The sequence below is a fragment of the Mobula birostris genome, chromosome 2 (assembly GCF_030028105.1).
Source record: "Mobula birostris isolate sMobBir1 chromosome 2, sMobBir1.hap1, whole genome shotgun sequence".
NCBI classification, from domain to species: Eukaryota; Metazoa; Chordata; class Chondrichthyes; order Myliobatiformes; family Myliobatidae; genus Mobula; species Mobula birostris.
In genome coordinates, this window is record NC_092371.1 from 203,607,548 (window position 1) to 203,629,834 (window position 22,287).

Consider the following 22,287-nt stretch of genomic DNA (forward strand, 5'->3'; position numbering starts at 1 on the left):
TGGAAAGTGGAGAAGCTGCACAATTGACAAAGAATGACAACTTTGGCAAGGCTGCATTAAGCAGCAACAGTATATTACTTTGAAACAACAAATAGATTGAATAAATAATTGCTCAGTCAGCAGGCTCTGAAAAGCCACTGCACAAAGTTGGCAGGCAGGGTGAAGCCATTTTAGTTGGTAAGGGTAGTTGGGGTCATTATAATCTTGGGGGATTTCAACATCTCAGAATGCTAAATGACTACATAAACACAATTAACAGCAAAGGATTGAAAGTACAAATTCTACTGCTTCAGAATTTATGTCAACAATGCACTTGAGATTAACTTATTAACCTTTAATATTTGGAACAAAACAGTCACATTGCAGAATAACATAAAGTCCAGAGCACAGAAATAAATAGTCCATTGAACCCAGAAAATCAACCTAGTGAATGAAATTCAGCAGCAGAGAAATATGAACTGAAAGCAGAAAGTTTTGGAAAAATTCAACATTTCAGGCAGCATCTGTAGAAAGTGAAACAGAACTAACATTTCAGGCTGAACATATTTCATGAGTCAACTCTATTTTCATATAATAATATAAGATCTTTCGTTCACTACCCTTGCTCTAAATTTATCTAACCTATTTCCTCAATCTAGGCATCACATTTTCTCTGCGTAAACTGTGGAGTAGCTTTTTGAACTTAACAGTGGCTCTCTACACAGTCTTTGTTTTGACCATGCCTAGTCTTGATTTACACCTCTTTAAGAAAGCCATGGCAAATGTAGATTTATTCAGGCTGATTTTAATCTTCCCACTCTGTAGGAACCTCACAGTACTAATTCACTTACTCAGTAGACCTCCTAGAGGACCATAACCTTGTTGTTGGGTTTGGAGGCTTGCGTGCCTCAATGACGCAGAGAGCTATGTTGGCTGGAGTCAGGGCTTTATGCTTTGGCTCTTGGTAGGTCACCCATGCCAAACAGGTCAAAGGGTAGAGGCCAGACTAATAGTGGTCCAGTGGGTCCTCCAGGTTCGGGGGGGGGGGAGGGAGGCGGTGTTGAGCTCAGGGCTAACAATTCTGATTCATAAAACAAGATTGTTATGGAAACAACAATGAAGAATCCTTCTACGCCTGAGTACGACAGCAACAGTATTCCTAAGGTTCCATCCGGGACGTGCACGACTAACAGTAATGAAAACCAAGAGGAAGCTGCTGACATGATGAAGGAAGCCCTGAACACTGCCAGAGGACCTTCATTGCTGTTCTAAACACCAGTAGCATAATAGGCAGTAAGTAAACAAGTTACTCAGTAGAAAATTCTGAATCCTGTGGCTACAATTTTTACTCAAACCTTTGGAAAGGAAGCAGATTTGTTTACCTGGATATGGAAATCAGAGTTCAGTTCAGACAATTTTCCCATATGAGGAATAGATGTATAACTTCTGTTTAAAAATGGATAAAATGACAAAGCACAAAGAAGAGTAAAAAGGAAAGAAAATGAGATAGAAGGAATACTTTGAAAGAATATGATACATGGAAGCAAAAGAGAGGGCATAATATGAGCCAGATTAAAGAAGACAGAAGAGCTAAAAATATATTTCAGAAAAGAAAATGTAATCGAGGACAAATTACAAGGAGGAACAAACTGGATATGTAAAAAGTAACTAAACTTACAGGAAGATGTTAAAAGACAGCTGGGTCACTGACAGATGAATCTATTAAGAATTGTAAAGGGAGCATATGGGGCATATTTTCTTTTAAACATTTTAGTAATTTGCTTTCAAAGAAATTGAGAAAGAAGGATCACAGGACAGGAACAATTCTCACTCACGTTTGAAAAATGAGCCTCTTTTTGTCGGAAATGTGTCAGCCTTGATTATGTGATTTGGTGAAGAGGTCTGTGCTCTGATCACATCCTCTCCTCCAGGCTTCAAAACATTCCCTGTGTTGTATGATTCTTCCACTCATAAACACAAATCTGTCTAGTATTTCAATCTAACTCCATCATGCCACTGCACGTTACACAATTCCTCTCAAATTCACGACACACAATGATTTAATGCTTTTTTTGCTGATTTCTCTGGATCTAACTACAACTTTTTTTTTGCAGACTTGCTCCTGGTTTTAATTTTTCCTTAAGTCTGCTGTTTCTGATTTTCTGTTGCCATGCCTCATCTTGTGTTTTTATTTGTGACTCCTTTCATTCCTTCTATCTTTGGTCTGGTTCCTGAAATAAATATTTCACTTTTACTCCAGTCTTATTATTTGTTCTTTTACTGCCATGCCTCCTGCTGTTTGCATTTTAACTCTTCTTCGTGATGCTTGAGCATTCATTAGTTTTGCTGCTGTTGCAACAAACTTACAGATAAAATGAGTGAAACAGTTACTCCAGGTTTTTTTAAAATGTGATTTCTTATTAACACCTTGTCTTTGTCTTTATCTTTTTTCAAAAAAAAAAGGCGTATATTTTAATTCTAGGTCTCTCTGTATCTTTTCTATCATGCCCTAACAATATGTTAGGTCACCCCTGACGATATTAAGTCTACTATTTCATGAAGGATTGTTTCATTAATCTGTTTTGTACTTGCATTCCTTGTATAGCTATTTTTGTCTACATCTCCACTGTTATCCGTGAAATATGACTATGTATTTTCATTCTAGCTTTTATTTTCTAGTCGAATAAGTTGAATTTCTAGTTTTCTAATTAAGTTTAATTTTCTAGTTGAATAAAGCTAATTTAACACTTCCACACCACTAATATACTATATTTTAATTACTGTTTTTCTTGTTAATCCACATTCACTTTGTGCTTCCCATTCTTTAATGAGGTCCACGTACTGTAAAACCTCCAGTAATTTTCCTCCCTACAACTTATATTGGCTTTGGGCTTCCTGGGTTGGGTGGGGCCTGAGTCACATTTTATTCATTTGCAGGTTTTATAACTTTCATCTGAGGGTGATAAGAGGATGCTAGAGATTAAAGACAATTTGCTCAGTGCCATCTGTTTCCTAGTTTGATTGCTGTTGTGGAAAAGAGTTAGAATTCATGCGAACAGAATGCTTTTCTAAGTATGTGCATTGTCTTTTGATTACAATATTGGGTGGTGAGGTGAATGCAGAATAACTATAATCAGTGCTAATAAATGCTCAGAAATTTACCAGATATGCTGACCTCAATTCCACCAGGTCAGCTGAATCCGATGATTGTCAGTCCTCCTGCTTCATGGTGAATTGCAGTGTGGATTTACGGACTTTCACCCCCATTGTAGCCTGCTTTACCCTGCTTTCGTCACCTGCTGGAGGAATGCTTAATGTTAACAGACCTCCTCAGTCTCCAAGCCATCTAATTACAATCTGTCAGGAGTCATAGAGTAGATGGTAGTAGAAGTATATGTAAGGGAGCAAGGACTTTGATTCAGAGACCTCTAGTGCAGTATGCATTACAGGATGTGAGATATTTTACATGAGTGCTGCCAAGTTCCATTGCTTCCGTAGCAAGGGAAAAGATGCCATGTATTATTACACAAACTAAAGCTGTAATCACTGGAATTTAAAAGTTAAAGCTGATTTCATTGAAGTTTAAAAGATAGTAATGGTAACTGATAGGGGAAACATCTGTTATTTCCAGTTGGAAAAACCAAGAGTGAGGGTCTTTAACCAAGAATTAGGGGCTCAGGGCTACACTTATGAAATATTTCAATGCAGGGATGGTAGAGGTTTGTAACTCTCTTCCTTGAATAGCAATTAACCTTGCAACAGTGGTTCATCTTAAATATTAAAAGGCAACCAAAGGCATTAATGGATATAGGGCAAGGGCAAATATACAGCACAGGGTAGTAAATAAATTTGATTTCATTAAATGGTAAAAGAGCCCTGAGGAACCAAAGGGTCGATCCTGTCCCTTTCTTCATATATTTCTATCTCATGGATTATTACTTGCATATTGGGACAAACAGTAACCCTTTTTGGTTTAATTAACTGATATCAGCTAACAAGTTGTGTTTGATGATTATATCAAGTCATTAAGCTTCTTGTCATAATTGGGAAAAAGTCATTCGGGTTACTTGTGCTCTACATACATTCACTCCGCAAAAGGGGAACTGCCTCCTTCTCCCCTTCCATAAGAGCCATCCTGCTCCATTTAATCGTGTCTATTCTAATATTCGTTTCCTTCTTTCTCTCAAAGTTTTTTTCTCCCTTAAATACCACCCAAGGCAACGCTAGGCTGCTGCTGGTGAACCTCTGCTTTTGTTATGGACACCAATTGAGTGTGAATTTTCTAACAGCTCAGCATCCTAAAATGTGTCCTGCTCTATCACAGTCGTTCCAATTTGTTTCAATGTATTATTTTGTTTCTTAATCCAAAACTAGTTGGTAAATTTGATTTCACCATAGTACCTTTAAATCCTCTTGATTTAGTAACTTTCCTTTCAAAAGTTATGAGAACATTTTCTACTATTATCTTCTCTGCAAAAGTCCTTCAATAAAATATTTCAAAGCTGGTTGCGTTTTTATAAAATAAAATCAAACAAATGAGAAAATGTGTGTTCTACTAAAATTAGTTGTTAATTACTTAACAACTAATTCAATAAAAACACTCACATAATTATTAAATGAATTCCTCTCTATTCAAATGAATAGAGATGCTATTCTTGCCACAACTTGATACACCACTCAACACATACAAAGTGCTGGAGGAACTCAGCAGGCCAGGAAGCATCTGTGGAAAAGAATAAACAGTCGACATTTCAGGCTGAGACCTTTCATCACAACCCTTCATCTGATGAAGGGTCTCGGCCCGAAACGTTGACTGTACTTTTTTCCATGGATGCTCCCTGGCCTGCTGAGTTCCTCTAGCATTTTGTGTCTGTTGCTTGGATTTCTAGCATTTGCAGATTTTCTCTTGTTTGTGATTAGTAGTCTCTGCTGCTGAAGTTCATTCAGAAAACTGTTGGTAAATACAGATTAATAATTTTGGCACTTTAATGATTCTGCACAGAGCTGCAGGTGGTTCCTTCACAACATAAACTGGACATCAAATTCTAGCCCAGTTTTAAGGCTTATTAACAGCTCCATTAAAAAAAAGATCAGCTACCATAAAGATCATGTTTCTGACATGGGTGTAAATTATTAAAGCACAATAGATAAATGAGAATAAACTGATGATTCTAGTCTGTAGAATGAGCACGTGATTTTTCCCCACACACAGTACAATAAAACCACTCCTCTTCAATGTAGTCACAAAGATGTCTATTAATAAACACCATCCTGCTTATTGAATATTCAACTAGAACTATTATTAATTGTATTTGTTAATATTCCATAGAAGATTTTACATCATATAAATACATATGAAACTTACTCCAAATTTTAAAGGTAACAGTTTTATTATATTCTGTGTTCCAAGGTCCGTTACCTTAAATGGATAGCAAATTATGAGATTCAAACAAACCTGACTTTTAAATACCTGTCCTGAAGAAGGGTCTTGGCTGACGAGGGAAGTCAAAGCGAATGTGAAAACAAGAGAGAGGGCATACAAGAAAGCAAAAAGGATTGGGAAGTTTTTAAAAACCTACAGAGAACAACTAAATGAATCATTAGAAGGGAAAAGATGACATATAAAAGCAAGCTAGCAAATAATACCGAAGTGCATTGTAAAAGTTTGTTCAAGGATGTAAAAAAAATAAAAGAGAGATGAGAGTGGATATAGGACCGCTAGAAAATGAGGCAGGAGAAATAATAATGGGGGATGAGGAGATGGCAGATGAACTAAATGAGTACTTTGCATCAGTCTTCACTGTGGAAGACACTAGCAGTGTGCCAGATGTTGTAGTGTGTGAGGGAAGAGAAGTGGGTGCAGTTACTATTACAAGGGAGAAGGTGCTCAAAAAGCTGAAAGACCTAAAAGTACAGAAGTCACATGGACCAGATGAACTGCACCCGAGGGTTCTGAAAGACCTCGTATTAGTGATTGTGGTGGCATTAGTAATGATCTTTCAAAAATCATTGGACTCTGGCATGGTGTCGGAGGACTGGAAAATAGAGAATGTCACTCCACTCTTTAATAAAGGAGAAAGGCAGCAGAAAGGAAATTATAGACCAGTTAGCCTGACTTCAGTGGTTGGGAAGATTGTTAAGGAGTACTTGGTGACACAAGACAAGATAGGACAAAGTCAACATGGTTTCCTTAAGGGAAAATCCTGCCTGATGAACCTGTTGGAATTCTTTGAGGAGATTACAAGTAGGATAGATAAAGGGGATGCAGTGGATGCTGTACATTTATACTTTCAGAAGGCCTTTGATGAGGTGCTACACATGAGGCTGATTACCAAGTTAAAAGCCTGTAGTATTGCAGGAAAGTTACCAAGATGGTTAGAGCATTGGCTGATTGGAAGAAGCCATAGTCATACTTTATTGATCCTGGGGGAAATTGGTTTTTGTTACAGTTGCACCATAAATAATTAAATAGTAATGAAACCATAAATAGTTAAATAGTAATATGTAAATTATGCCAGGAAATAAGTCCAGGACCAGCCTATTGGCTCAGGGTGTCTGACCCTCCAAGGGAGGAGTTGTAAAGTTTGATGGCCACAGGTAGGAATGACTTCCTACGACGCTCTGTGTTGCAACGCGGTGGAATGAGTCTCTGGCTGAATGTACTCCTGTGCCCAACCAGTACATTATGTAGTGGATGGGAGACATTGTCCAAGATGGCATGCAACTTGGACAGCATCCTCTTTTCAGACACCACCATCAGAGAGTTCAGTTCCATCCCCACAACATCACGAGCCTTACGAATGAGTTTGTTGATTCTGTCGGTGTCTGCTACCCTCAGCCTGCTGCCCCAGCACACAACAGCAAACATGATCGCACTGGCCACCACAGACTCGTAGAACATCCTCAGCATCGTCCAGCAGACGTTAAAGGACCTCAGTCTCCTCAGGAAATAGAGGCGGCTCTGACCCTTCTTGTAGACAGCCTCAGTGTTCTTTGACTAGTCCAGTTTATTGTCAATTTGTATCCCCAGGAATTTGTAATCCTCCACCATGTCCACACTGACCCCCCTGGATGGAAACAGGGGTCACCGGTACCTTAGCTCTTCTCAGGTCTACCACCAGCTCCTTAGTCTTTTTCACATTAAGCTGCAGATAATTCTGCTCACACCATGTGACAAAGTTTCCTACCATAGCCCTGTACTCAGCTTCATCTTCCTTGCTGATGCATCCAACTATGGCAGAGACACCAGAAAACTTCTGAAGATGACAAGACTCTGTGCAGTAGTTGAAGTCCGAGGTGTAAATGGTGAAGAGAAAGGGAGACAAGACAGTCCCCTGTGGAGCCCCAGTGCTGCTGATCACTCTGTCGGACACACAGTGTTGCAAGCACACGTACTGTGGTCTGCCAGTCAGGTAATCAAGAATCCATGGCACCAGGAAAGCATCCACCTGCATCGCTGTCAGCTTCTCCCCCAGCAGAGCAGGGCGGATGGTGTTGAATGCACTGGAGAAGTCAAAAAACGTGACCCTCACAGTGCTCGCTGGCTTGTCCAGGTGGGCGTAGACATGGTTCAGCAGGTAGACGATGGCATCCTCAACTCCTAGTCGGGGTTGGTAGGCGAACTGGAGGGGATCTAAGTGTGGCCTGACCATAGGCCGGAGCAGCTCCAGAACAAGCCAATGAGTGGGAATAAAAGATCCCTGTTTGCTCCGCTGCCGGTGACTAATGGTGTTCCGCAGGGGTCGGTGTTGGGACCGCTTCTTTTTATTCTGTATAGAAATGATTTACATGATGTCAAGTTGTTGCCAAGTTTGCAGATGATACAAAGATTGGTGGAGGAGCAGGTAGTGTTGAGGAAACAGGTAAGATGCAGAAGGATTTATACAGATTAGGAGAATGGGAAAATCAAATATAATGTTGGAAAAGGTCATGCAATTTGGTAGTAGAAATAAATGTGCAGACTATTTTCCAAATGGGGAGAAAATCCAAAAATCAGAGCTGCAAAGGGACTTGGGAATCCTTGTGCAGAGCACCCTAAAGGTTAACTTGCAGGTTGAATCAGTGGTGAAAGGCAAATGCAATATTAGCATTCATTTCAAGAGGTCTAGAATACAAGAGCAGGGATGTGATGCTGAATCTTTGTGAGGCACTGGTGAGGCTTCATCGGGAGTATTGTGTACAATTTTGGGCTCCTTATCTTAGAAGAGATGTGCTGGCATTGGAGAGGTTCTGGAGGAAGTTCACAAGGATGATTCCAGGAATGAAAAGGTTATGATATGAGGAACGTTTGATGGCTCTGAGTCTGTACTTGCTGGAATGAGAAGGGATCTCATTGAAATCCTTTGAATGTTGAAAGGACTAGACAGAGTATATGTGGAAAGGATGTTTCCCATGGTGGGAGAGTCTGGGACAAGAAGACACAGCCTCAGGATAGAGGGGCATTCATTCAAAAGAGAGATGTGGAGAAATTTCTTTAGCCAGAGGGTGGTGAATTTGTGGAATTGTTGCCACGTGCAGCTGTGAAAGCCAGGTAGTTGGGTGTATTTACCATAAGACCATGCAGGAGTATGCCTTTTGGCCCATTTAAGGAAGAGATTGATTGGACATGGTATCAAAGGTCACAGGGAGAAGGTTGGGAAATGGGGTTGAGGAGGAGAAAAAAAGGACCAGCCATGATTGAATGGCAGAGCAGACTTGATGGGCCAAATGGCATAATTCTGCTCCTATATCTTATGGTCCTCAATGCATTTTCTTCTTCTTAATAAAAAATAATATATTTTGGGTAATGATAATTTTATTCAATTGTATGGATAATTTTATCTAAAAACTACAAAAAATGGATGAAGATAATTTAATTTGTACTAACAGCGTATCAAGCAGGGTTCTAAGAGTCATAATGATGCCTTGATAAAGGCAAACATTATAACAAGGAAGTAATCTTGAAATTAATCTCAAAAATAATTGAGATAAGGTCGAGCAGAACTGGTTAATGACTAGGCGCAGTCCCTGCAATTTCCGAATTCACAGACAAGCTGACAGGTGAGAGACAAACTATTTCTGAAAAGTAAAACTAATGTTGTCAGGTATCGTAGATCCAGCGGAAGACCTTTCAGTGGCAAGTGCAGTTGCCAAGTAGTCGTGGCCGAGTGGTTAAGGCGATGGACTAGAAATCCATTGGGGTCTCCCCGCGCAGGTTCGAATCCTGCCGACTACGGTTACATTTTATTAACAACTTATGTTTTTCTAAGAATCAAAGACAAACGCGTCACATTAAATGCTTCATCTTGCCTATATCGCGGCCATTAGTTAATGACCATCAGTTATTTTTGTAATGGATTTCCTGCTTTTAAGTGTCTGGGTGCAGATGCCCCGACTTTCCGCCCTCGAATGGGCTGGGCTTCGTTGGCTACTTCCAGTGTCCCGTGACTTTCGCAGGCAGCGGAGCTACAGCGGAATCTCTTTCAGCGCCGCTCGGCAGCCGCAGTGAAATTCTCCCTTCTTGTTCCTGTAGTTCACCGACAACATGCCCGAGGGGCTGATCACATCCAGGTAGGGGTAATGGGAGGCATTTCGCCGCCTTCGCTGGATTCCGCCCTACACCGCCAGCGTTCCTCCGAGAGGAAAGCCTCCACACCTCTCGTTTTCGTCACTTTTCGTATCTGATCCAGATAATCGATTAATATTGTGAGGCCTTAATACAGTTTCAAAGCACTCATCGAAGTTTACCACCGGGATGGAGAAATATGTTTGTCATTTCTCCATATATTTGGCGAACTGAACGTTGTTTTGCTATTGGACGTCTGCGCCACTGTGCATAACAACTCTGTTCAGCAATACTCTCCAGTCGTTAAGGCCGGAAGATTAACATGAAAATGCCACATTTCTACAGTAGGGGGTAATCTTCTAGGGTTTGTATTGAGGCAATCTTTCCCTTTGTGAGTTTTTACAACGTGAACTTAATATTAGTGCATGAATAAACTGGAAATTTTCAATCAAATTTTAAGCTGACCTTGGAAAGAAGTCCCTTGCCACTCCTATCTTAATCTGACTTTATATGATGATTATTATTACTTATAAACACGAGAAAGTCTGCAGATGCTGAAAATAGAAAGCAACACACACAAAATTCTGGAGGAACTCAGCAGGTCAGGCAGCATCTATGGAAATTAATACAAAGGCGATGTTTCAGGCAGAGACTCCTCTTCAGGACTGAGAAAGAAGGGGAAAGTGCTAGAATTAAATGTGGGGATGAGAGGATTGGTTATGCCATTATATTGGTTGTTTCGTTGTGTGTGTGAGTGAGAGCAGGAGCCTTGACTGCACAATTTGGAAGACACAGACCAGACCTACCAATCTGCCCTATGGATGGTGAAGGTGCAGAACCAGGCTTGTGGAGAACTGAGATAAATTGCTCATCTTTAGAGCCACCAATCAGCAAACGTAGATACAGATGATGGATCCACTAGCACTTCCACTATGCTAGGCGTTGGCCAACTGAGAAGAAAATTCGGAGAGCAAGAATTCAAACCCAAATTTGTGATGTGCCAAACATCAGTAATCCCTATCCTCCTAAATGCATCAGAGATGTGGCTAAGCTACAGTGTGCACGTCAAAGAGCTGGAGAAGTGCCTCCTGCACTTTCCCTTCTAAATCCTCAAATTCCATTGGCAAGATTGGCAGGCCAATGTGAACATCCTCCCTGTGGCAGCATTCCATGCATCAACCAGGTTAGGTTGGTGGACCACATCATCCTTGTCCATGACATCAGACTCTGGAGGCTGGAGCTTTTGCGCACTTACAGGTTTCGAAGAGTCGGAAAAAATGCTGTAGGAACATTCTGAAAGTCCCCTTGAAAAGTTGCTATATCTTCATGGGCTCATCTATTCCCTAAGACTTCTCACAAGGGAGCAGAAACTGTCAGGAAGGAACTGTGCAAGTGGAGTATATGATGGAAATACAAGGAGGCCATGTGCAAGTAGTATAATATCCCCCTAGCCACCTTGTCAAGGACCAGTTGCCCCACCTATGTTTGAATCTGAATCAGGTTTATTATCGCTGATAGAGAGTACGGAGTGAAATCTGTTGTCTTGTGGCAGCAATACAGAGCAAGACATAAACGTTACAACAGACAAGCCTGTGGATTCCACAGAATTCAGTTCCCACAGAGCTGGGGTATTCTTAACGACACAGTTTTTGCTATCTAAATAACTGGGTAAGAGCATCCAGTATACAACTGCCTGCACCAGTGGATACATTGCAATTTTCAAAAGCAAAAATACTATTAGTCTTCAAAAAAAATTAGTGAAAAATTCCTGATGTTTGGGGTAATTTTTCAAAGCAATAAAGTCTTATCAGGTACGTGAGCAATGCTTCGCTCACACAGTTTATTGCAGTTGGTTTGTATTAAGGTAAAAACTGCATTTAATACTGTAGTACCTTCAACTATTGATATAATATTGGAAGGGGGTTACTTTCAGCAACTGCATTGAACTATACTGTAGTGTATGCCATTCTGTGGTTCTTAACAATAACTTATCCTCCTGCTGAAAATGCCTTGAATAGTGTGATATAATATCTACACAACACAATATGAGGAGTCTTTTTAAAGTGATATCCTTAATTGGTTTTGACAATGAATCCATAATTGTAATTTTATTTTCATGGTAGAACAATCCAGAATGCGACTACTGGAATAGACCTGTCAGTCCCAGAGTACCAGGAGATCCATGGGAAAATGATGTCTGGCCATGTGGAGTATCAAATTGTTGTTGTCACCCACCTGGCCTCCTTCAAGAACACAAAGCACAAGCCTAAAGATGTTATCCAGTTTGTGGTAAGTGAAGAAGAAAAATTCACAACCCATCTATTAAGATTTCTCTTTTAAATGTGTGGAATGATCAATTAGGATAAAAAGCAATGTATAATTCAGTTAACGAGAATGAGTTTTAAAAGCTTTAATGATATTTGACCGTATCTTTATAAATGTCATGTGAGTAACCTGATTGTTGTCACACTAGATGTAGATTCACTCAGCTTCCCCACAGCCACTGAATTTCACATTCCCTTATTTTTAAGAACTTAATAATTACTTTGAGATGGACACATGCTGATTACTGCTAAGTTATTCTTTATGTATGTAAGTGTTTGTACTATGGCAGACATCCAACCTCTCCCGGAAGTTCCAGGAGTCTTCCGCATATTGATGCCCGCAAATTATATACAATATCTCGGAAATTGATTTTTATTGAGAGAGCGAGAGTGGAAGAGAGAGCGAGAGAGAGAGCGAGCGCGCACACCATGGCAGAGTGTTCTGAAAAAAAAAGAAAATATAAAACGTACGTCACCCCAGACTACACTAAAGTGTACCCCTGCCTAATCGAGGTCAAAAATAATGACAGTGTTGCTTGCTGCACTGTTTGCAACAGTGACTTTTCTATTGTCCATGGTGGGTTAAGACTGTAAAAGACATGTTGAGGTGAGTTTAACAGGTGTCATTCGTTCATTAGCATAGCTAACGTTATTTAAACTGGCTGGCTAGCTGCTACGGAGCTACTCTATTGCAGGCATCCCACCTCTCCCGGAAGTTCCGGGAGTCTCCCGCAAATTGATGGTGCTACCTCCCTGAAATGAGCTTTTGCAGGGTGGGATGTGTGCTATGGCAAAAGGATGGGTAATGGGAAACTGACAGGAAAGCGCTTTTGAGGCCTGTTGTGTCAAATGAAACAACAGAACAAGTCACAGCAACACTAGCATCCATTGCTCCTATTGCTATGTTCTTAGAATTTGTCATGGAGTTGTATCATCTTACAGTGCAGGAATAGGCCCTTTTGTCTGTCAGAGCCATCTATACTAAATCTGTGTCACATAAAACTGTATGTAAGACAGATTTGTGACTTAATGATGATGGATGTAGGGAAAATTTCTGCCTCTGTAAATTCAAGTACATTTTTTTTCGCTTTAAAACATGACAACTTCTAGGTTTTGGTACTGCCATGAAAGTCCAGGGCGAGTAAAGGTTTTGTTCTTTACTCCAGGAGTAATGGGTCACTGAACTTCCCCGAAGTGCACCTTTTACTCATTTACGCCACCTGATGGATGCAGCTGCTATGTTTGCTTTGCTTGTAGGATCATAAAGCACCGAATGAGGTTATTAGACACATTCTGCAAGTACATACTCTTTACATTGTACTTAAAGTGTTATGATGCTATTGACTTATAAGTGATTTATAATTGACTTATCACTATATTCATGCGAGGAAAAGAGGCGCTGTGTGTTTAATATTAAATTCGTTAGATAAACCCTTTTAGAAATGAAATTGAGTGTATTAGCCACTTATAAGTGACTTACAGTTGACTTATCACCTATATTCCAGTCGTGATTAACACCACCCCCCCCCCCCCCATTCGGCCAGTCCGCAAGAATATTGTCAATATTAAACCGGTCCGCGGTGCAAAAGAGATCGGGGACGCCTGCTTTACAAGATCACTCTTAGTTTCCCACAACCTCCCTGTTCTGCAAACATTTTGTTTTTTAGAAATAGTTTTTAGATGATCTTTTTGCAAATTACTACTTAACCTCTCAAAATCACAACTTCAGGCAGTTCATTTGAAATTAAAGTAAAATATTTCTCTTCTCTGCAGTTTTTTTATGATATATCTGTGTTCTTTAACTCTCCTCCTCAAGAGGCCAAATCGCTTGTTTGTACTCTAATTAAAGCTGTGCTGTAGATTTTCCCATTAAATGCAGGTAAGATTATTTCTCTAAACACAAGAGATTCTGCAGATGCTGAAAATGCAGTGTAATACAAACAAAATGCTGGAGAAACTCCGCAGGTCAGGCAACACCTATGGAGAGGAATAAGCAGTCAGTGTTTTAGGCCGTAGTGTGTGTTACTCATGATTACTTCTCTATTTTAGAATCTAACATTTCTATTTTAGAAATGACTATCCACTTAGGATTTCACAGTACTATGTCACTGTGTTAGTTATTTTTTTTGAGCTGATGAAACACTGATAAAGGGTGTATGTGTTCTTGGAAAATGTCTGCCGGCCTGTGAGTTTCTTGGAACTAAAGCCTGACTACAGCTTGTGGAGTGTAGACTGAAGGCAAAAGGCTTCCTAGAGAAAGAGCGAATGTTTAATGAACGTGCATGTTCAGAATCATACAAGGGTTACAAAAATGGGGTTGCCTTAGACTATGATGAGACTTAAATAGGACTCTGTAGGACTGTAGCCCATGTCCAACTGCTGTACACTGCTGTGGAGTGTCTTGTTAAAGTTAATGGGTCCTTGACAACACCCTCGTGCTTTGGGACAGTGGGGCGTCAGGGGTGGACAATGTTGTGGCGGTTGTTTTCTCTTTGCGTGGAACTATTCCCAGACATCCCACCCTGCAGAAACTCATTTCAGGGAGGTAGCACCACCATTTCAGGGAGGTAGCACCCCCGCCCCCCTGTCAACCTCCAAGGGTGTATGTAATACTTTGGTGATTTTGTCTAATCTGTAAACCAAGTTGGGTATATACAGCAAATGTGACATTAAAGTATGTACTTATATTATCATGTTTATTCTATTACAACTTTAAGCAAGTCTACGGGGAGTTTGGCCTCATAACGTAGGACATCAATAGCATAGTTCCTTGGCAGCTAGCCAGCTAGTTTAAATCGGGGTCCCCAACCTGTTTTGCACTGTGGACCGGTTTAATATTGACAATATTTTTGTGGACCGGCCGACCCCGGGGGGGTGGGGTGTTGGGGGGTGTTAAACGCAACCGGAATATAGGTGATACGTCAACTATAACTCACTTGTAAGTAACTAATACACTCAATTTCGTTTCTAAAGGGGTTTACCTAACGAATTTAATATTAAACGCACAGCGCCTATTTTCCTCACATGAATATAGTGATAAGTCAATTATACAGTGGTCCCAAACCTCCGGGCCGCGAAGAATGCAGCAGAAGCCAGAACACACCCAGCACATCTTTAAGAAAAAAGCTGAAATAAACAAGCTAATTGATTAGGTGCCACCTGGCATGTAAATGTCAGCCCAGATCAGAGACGATGAAATTGGCAATCACCTCTGATCTTGCCCGACATTTACGTGCCGGGCATCTAATTAATTAGCTCGTTTATTTCGGCTTTTTTCTTAAAGATGTGCTGGGTGCGTTCCGGCCACCGCTGTATTCTTCACGGCCCAGAGGTTGGGGACCACTGAATTATAAGTCGCTTATAAGTTAATAGCATCATAACATTTTAAGTAACATTTGGATATTAAACGCACAGCGCATATTTTCCTGATATGAACATATAAAATCATTGCAACACACCAATATCGCTGAATCATTGGGAGCCCTGGGCTTGTTTTCTTGCAACAACACGGTCCCATCGAAGGGTGATTGGAGACAGCGATACTCAAAGGGGGTTCCTTATGTCCAGTCTATTCCGCAATGTAGTTTTCATTGCATCCATTGCAGAAAACTCCACTTCGCAGTGATATGATGTTGGAAATGGAAGCAATGTTTTCAGTGCTTTCGTGGCTACCTCGGGATATTCAGCCTTGACTTTGATCCAGAATGCCGGCAGAGATGTTATGTCAAACATACTTTTCAGCTCAGCATCATACGCAAACTCAAGGAGTTGATCTTTTTCCTGCACTGACATGGATGATTCACCGGAGATATTCACAGATGGGTCACAGACCCATTCCTTTGCATGTCTTGGGTCACTGATGACCTCGCGTCCGTTCAAGTTCAACAGTGCGTGACAGGGAATGAGGAAAGGTGCAGCTGACTCATATCATTTCATATCGCCAAGTCATATTGTTTCCTTGCGGCCAGATGGTTGGGGACCACTCTTAGCATGAAGAGAGACCAATCAGGAGGCTTGCTGTTCTTCTCCCTCTCCCGCTCAAAAAAACTCTATTTCCGGGACATTGTATATAATTTCTGGGCGTCAGGGAGCCACTATCGATATGCGGGAGACTCCCGGAACTTCCGGGAGAGGTGGGATGTCTGTATTCCTCTGCCTTCCCCTTAAGAAGTTAACGGGTTTGGTTCTACGCGAACAAGACATGGAGCCGAACCTTTTGGCTTACACTGATGACGTCTTCCTCATGGTCACTGACCCTGTTGACTTGCAGGGGATGTGAGACTACCAGCAGATCTCCTCAGACGTGTCCTCTGCAAGGGTCAATTAGGAAAAGTGTGCAGGCCTCTTGGTGGGTCAGTGGCAGGTGGACTCCCTACCAGAGAGGTTGAGACTCTTTGCATGGAGCACCACGCACTTCCTCTACTTAGGGGTCTACCTGAGCTCGACAGAAGAGCCTGGCCAGTGAACTGGTGGGATTTGGAGACAAAAATCTCTGCCCTGCTGGGACTCTGGTCAGGCCTCCTTCATGCAATCTCATACCGCGGAAGGGCGTTAGTTATATATCAGCTGGTCACCTCCATGATATGGGACCAGCTGCCTACTTTAGTCCCGCCCACTGCTTTTATCTCCAGGAGCCAGAAGAAGCTGGCGGCTCTCCACCTCAGGACCCTGCAGAGATACCTGTACTGTGGCCACTACATAAGCCATGCCGCTCTGGGGGAGCTGCCTCTGAGAGCTGGTGAGGGTATGGGGTCTAGCCCTATCCAGACAGGGTGCTCTCGCACTGTTGGGGGAACGGCGCTCTAGCTGCGAGGGGAACTGGTCCCCATCCTATCACGGTGGGTGTGGAAGGGGTTCGGGGAAGTTGGAGGGGTTCTGGCTACACCGTCACCTGATGGGCCGGAAGTGCTCGTCGGACCTAGTCCTCAGGATACCACGCAGGAGAGGGTCCCACTGTGCCCTTCTGTGATGCTTCAAAGTGTTTCTTGTATGGGCATTTCCTGCACACCTTTCACTTCCTTGTCTTCGTCTGCCAATTATTCTCACCTTGGCGGTATGTTTTACCATCTGGCAGCGGAGGAGGTCCCCAGTGGAAATCTCGTTATGGAGGGGCCCTTTCCTGTTTACAGGGGACCCGGGGTGGAAGGTGCTACATAGGGCAATACCGTGCAAAAGGTTTTTAAGCAAGTTCACTGACACCCCATCCACCTGTTCGTTTTGTGGCTGGGAGGTATGAGTGTACCACGCTTATATGGGGTGTGAGAGGTTGCGGCCCCTGTTTGAGTATCTGAAGGGGCTGCTGCTCAGGTTCTGGCTGCAATTCAGCCCCACGATCCTTGTATACAGGCATCCAGTAGGGGAGGGAGCAAGTGGCAAGGAGGATCTACTGGTGGGCTCCCTCCTGGGCCTGGCCAAGATGGCCATTCACGGGTCAGGCGGCAGTAAGTCGAAGGCCGACAGCCTGCTCCTCTTCTGAGAATGCGGTTGTGCTCTTGGAGAGGGAGCATGCAGGCACAATGGGGGATTTCTGGGAGCGGTGCCCCCCCCCCCCCAGGGAATTGACTGTGTTAATCATATTTAATTTGAATTTTTTCACTGTCTTGTAAATACTGAATGTGAGTACTTTGTGTATTTGCTGTGTAAATAAACTTTTATAGTTTTGTAAAATAACTGGAATATAGTGTTAGTCATCACTGGGTCATTGAGACTTGGTGAGGGAAAAATTAAAAGGCAGCAGAGATTTTGAAGATTATAAAGACAAGCCAGGTGATTATTAAAACAGTCAAATCTGCAGGTAACAAGAATATAAGTGTGGATCTTGGCAGCAGGTGGGTGGAAGTATGCTATCTTTTTGATGGAGAGACCAAGTCCTGAAAACTGGTCTGGGCCCTACGGCATTCTGGTTCAATCCAAAGCCGGTGCTATCTACACAAATATAATTAATGGCTAGAATAAGTTTTGTGGTGGGGGAATCAAAAAACGTAGCTTCAGTTTTTTGCAGTGTTCAGAAGAAATTGTGGTTTATCAGAAATGAATGTTTAATAAGCTGTTTGATGTGACAGATAAGATGGAAGGTACAGGAAAATCGTGATGTAACCTGCTATTTAGAATTCAAAAGTTCAAAGTAAATACATGTCACCATTTGCTACTTTGAGATGCATTTTCTCAGAGGCATTTACAGGAAAATAACAAAATATCATAGTTCATGAAAGAGTGTATATACATAGATTGACAAACATCCAATGTGCAAAAGAAGACAAATTGTACCAACAATAAATAAAAAATGTAAATAAATAATGTGGGAACATGAGTGGTAGAGTCCTTGGAAATGAGTCAATAGGATGTAGAGTCAATTCAGTGCTGAGGTGAGTGAAGTTTTTCATGCTGGGTCAGGAGCCTGATGACTGTAGGATAATAATTGTTCCTGAACCTGGTGGAGTGGGACCTGAGCCTCCTGTACTTCCTGCCCAATGGTAGTAGCGAGAAGACCGCATGGCCTGGATTGATGATGGATGCTGCTTTCTTGTGGCACTGCTCCATATAAGTGTGCTCAATGATGGGAACAGCTTTATCTGTGAAGGACTGGATGCTTCCATCACCTTTTGTAGATTTTCCATTCCTGGGCATTATTGTCTCTATATCAGTCCTTGATACAATCAGTCAGATTCTGAGCATCTACAGAAGTTGTCAAAGTTTTGGATGACATGCCAAGTCTACATAAACTTCTAAGAAAATATAGGTTCTGTTGTGCCGCCTTTGTGATGGCACTTGTGTGCTGGTCCGAGGATAGATCCTCTGATGTGGTAACACACACAACACGCTGGAGGAACTCAACAGGTCAGGCAGCATCCATGGAAATGAACAGTCAATGGTAACTTCTGGTGATTCCCTCCCCCTCCCTTCCCCCATCCCAGTTTCACTCTGCCCCCTCCCCCAGCTGCCTATCACCTGTCATGGTTCCGCCTCCTTCTACTACCTGTTGTGCATTCCCCTATTCCTTCTTCACCTTTCCTGCCTATCCCCTCCCTGCTTCCCCTCCCCCACCCCTTGATCTTTCCCCTTACTGGTTTTTCACCTGGAACCTACCGGCCTTCTCCTTCCCACCCTCCCCCCCACCTTCTTTATAGGGCCTCTGCTCCCTCCCTCTACAGTCCTGACGAAACATTGACTGTTCGTTTCCACAGATACTGCCTGATCTGCTGAATTCCTCCAGCATGTTGTGCATGTTGCTCTGACCCCAGCAACTGCAGGGTATTTTGTGCCTCTGATGTGGTGGCAGTAAGGAATTTAGAGTTATTGACCCTTTCCATCTCTGATCCCCTAATGAGGACTGGTTCTTGGACCTATGGCTTCTTCCTTCTCCAGTCAATAATCACCTCTTGGGTTTTGCTGACATTGAGTGAGAGATTCCAACAACACTGGTGTCATCAGCAAACATAAATATCCTTAAATAAACTTAGAATTAAACACACTGTCAGTGTTGGGTGGTGATGTGATCTATTAAAGCAAGATTGATTTGGGAAAACCTAAATCAATTTGTATCCCATAATACTATTCATCTTTTACTCAAAACTTTTCATTCTTTTTCATAAAGTACAAATCAGGAAATGTATCATCTATAATACATACAAAATGCTGGAGGAACTCAACAAGCCAGGCAGCATATATAGAAAAGAATGAGCAGTAGATGTTTTGGGCAGAAACCCTTCATCAGTTTCTTCTTGATGAAAGGTCTCGGTCCGAAACGCAGACTGTTTACTTGTTTCCATAGATGCTGCCTAGCCTCCTGACTTCCTCCAGCTTTTCGTGTGTATTACTTTGATTTCCAGCATCTGCGGATTTTCCTTTGTTTGTGAAATGTATCGTCTGTCTCAGTCCATCACTTTGTTCATGTCACTGTTTTAATGAATCTGATGCTGAGCAATTATGTTGCTTGGTTTTTCTGCCATGACTGTACATACTTAGGGGAGCATATGGCCATCAGTTAATTGGGGTAGCTGTTTATTTGGGACACAGTTAAAGAACAAAACCTAAATCAAGAAAGTAGCCGGTGTTCACCTTGTTTATCTGGGACACTGTGCCGCTTAATTTGGGCAGGAGACTTTCGCCGAGTGGTTTTGAACTAGTGTCAGTCACTAGCAATTGCCTGGCCGTCAGACGCTACACTGTGCTTAGTGCGATCAGTTTTTAAGTAGCTGCATGTGTTTGTGTTCAAAAAGCAATGATTTTTGTCACTGATAGTTGACGAAACTGTGCGGAATGTTTTGCTCACTGTGGTTTCAAGCATTCAGGAATGGAGATGCTAGAAACAGCAGAAAATGAAACAATTTCATGACTTCATTTAGGAATTACGAAGAATTTGAAGGTATCTAAAATCATCTTGAATGTTACAATGAAAATTAACATTTGGAGGATGCAGTTGTTTAAAGCATTATATGAAGGCAATCTATTATCTGCAGTAGTTGTTTATTTACAGTCAATCAAAAGAACACAGCAGATAACTTCCCCCTGTTAGGAACTACTACAGTTTTATAGCACTATAGAGGTATTGGTAGTGTTCCAATTTGTTCTGTATTTAATTGAAATTCATAAGTTATTACTCAGTTCAATGGTAGTTGGTCTTTTTTTTCTAATATACCTTTAACTATTTTCATGAAACTTCAGCTAATTGGGGCAGCCACTTAATTGGGCCAAAATGTACTGATCCAGATGTGTCCTAGTTAAGAAAGAAGCTAGTGCAGGGTACCCCTGTGGCCATCCCTCTCAACAACAGGTATATTACTTTGGATATTGTCGAGGAGATGACCTAGCAGAGGAAGGTCACAATGGTTGGGTCTCTGCCATTGAGTCTGCCTCTGACTAAGAAGGGAAGCTGGGGGAAGAGGCACATGGTGGTGATAGTGAATTCGTTAGTTAGGCGAATGGACAGGAGGTTCTGTGGGCAAGAACAAGATCCCCGGATGGTACATTGCCTCCCAGGTACCGTGGTCTGGGATATCTTGGATCGCATCCTCAGCATCCTTAAATAGGAGGATGAACGGCCGGAAGTTATGGTCCATGTAGGTGTCAAGGACGTGGGTAGGACGAGTGATGAGGCTCTACGTAGGGAGTTCAGGGAGTTAGGTGGTAAGTTGAAGGGCAGGATCCCCAGGGCTGTGATCCCAGGATTGCTATCCATGCCACGTGCTAGTGAGACTAGAACTAGGAAGATTATACAGTTTAATATGTGGCCAAGGAGTTTGTGTAGGAAGGCATAGGGCTCTCTTCCAGGGAAGGTGAGACCTGTACAGAATGGACTGATTCTTTTCACATTGCACGTCAATGATTTGGATGATGGAACCGAAGGCTTTGTTGCAAAGTTTGCAGCTGATATGAAAATAGGTGGGGGCAGGTAGTTTTGAGGAAGTAGAGGGGCTACAAAATGACTTGGACAGATTAGGAGAATGGGTAAAGAAATGGCAGATGGGATATAATGTCGGGGAAGTGTACGGTCATGCACGTTGGTAAAAGAAATGAAAGGGTTGATTATTTTCTAAATGGAGAAAAAAATACAAAAAACACAGGTGTAAAGGGACTTGGGAGTTCTTGTGCAGTATTCCCTAAAGATTAAATTTCAGGTTGAGAATGTGGTGAGGAAGGCAAATGCAATGTTAGCAGTCATTTCAAGAGAACTAGAATATAAAGCAAGGATGTAATGTTGAAACTTTATAGGGATGGGTGAGGCCTCACTTGGCGTATTGTGAGCAGTTTAAGGCCCCTTATCTTAGAAAAGATGTGCTGAAACTGGAGAGAGTTCAAAGGAGGTTCACAAAAATGATTCCAGGATTGAATGGCTTGTCATATGAAGAGCGCTTGATGGCACTGGGCCTGTATTCTCTAGAATTTAGAAGAATGAGGGGTGATCTCATTGAAACCTATCGATGGAGAAAGTCTTGGTAGAGTGGATGTAGAGAGGATGTTTCCTATGGTGGGAGAGTCTAAGACCAGAGGACACAGACTCAGAATAGAGGGGTGTCTTTTTAGAACAGAGATGAGGAAGAATTTCTTTAGCCAGAGAGTGGTAAGTCTGTGGAATTCTTTGCCACAAGCAGCTGCGGAGGTCAAGCCTTTGTGTATTTAAGGCAGAGGTTGATAAGATTCATGATTGGGCAGGGCATGAATGGATATGGGGAGAAGGCAGGAGATTGGCGCTGAGAGTAATATTGGATCAGCCATGATGAAATGGTGGAGCAGACTCGGTGGGCCAAATGGTCTAATTCTGCTCCTATATCTTGTGGTTTTGTGGTCAATTAACTGGAATCAGTGTATATAGAGAAAAGTGCTGGAAAAGGGTCAGTAACATCATGAAGGACCCCACCTGCTCTGTTCATGGATGGTTTGTCTCACTCCCATTAGAGAGGAATCTACTTAGCATCCACTCAAAAACAGTTACTTGCCCCA

The 22,287-nt window shown here is 42.0% G+C and overlaps 1 protein-coding gene and 1 non-coding gene across 2 annotated transcripts in view; both read left to right on the forward strand.

Annotated features, from left to right (window-relative positions):
* The first annotated feature begins 9,111 nt into the window (after positions 1–9,111).
* trnas-aga (transfer RNA serine (anticodon AGA)) lies at positions 9,112–9,193 on the forward strand. Its single transcript has one exon. It is a non-coding gene; the product is annotated as a tRNA-Ser (tRNA).
* A 187-nt stretch (positions 9,194–9,380) lies between these two features.
* hs1bp3 (HCLS1 binding protein 3) overlaps positions 9,381–22,287 on the forward strand; it is a 117,983-nt gene continuing 105,076 nt past the window's right edge. The window contains exons 1-2 of the mRNA XM_072251328.1: positions 9,381–9,528; positions 11,647–11,812. Of these exons, the coding sequence (XP_072107429.1) occupies positions 9,503–9,528; positions 11,647–11,812 (192 nt within the window). The 5' untranslated portion in view covers positions 9,381–9,502. The remainder of the gene's footprint in view (positions 9,529–11,646; positions 11,813–22,287) is intronic.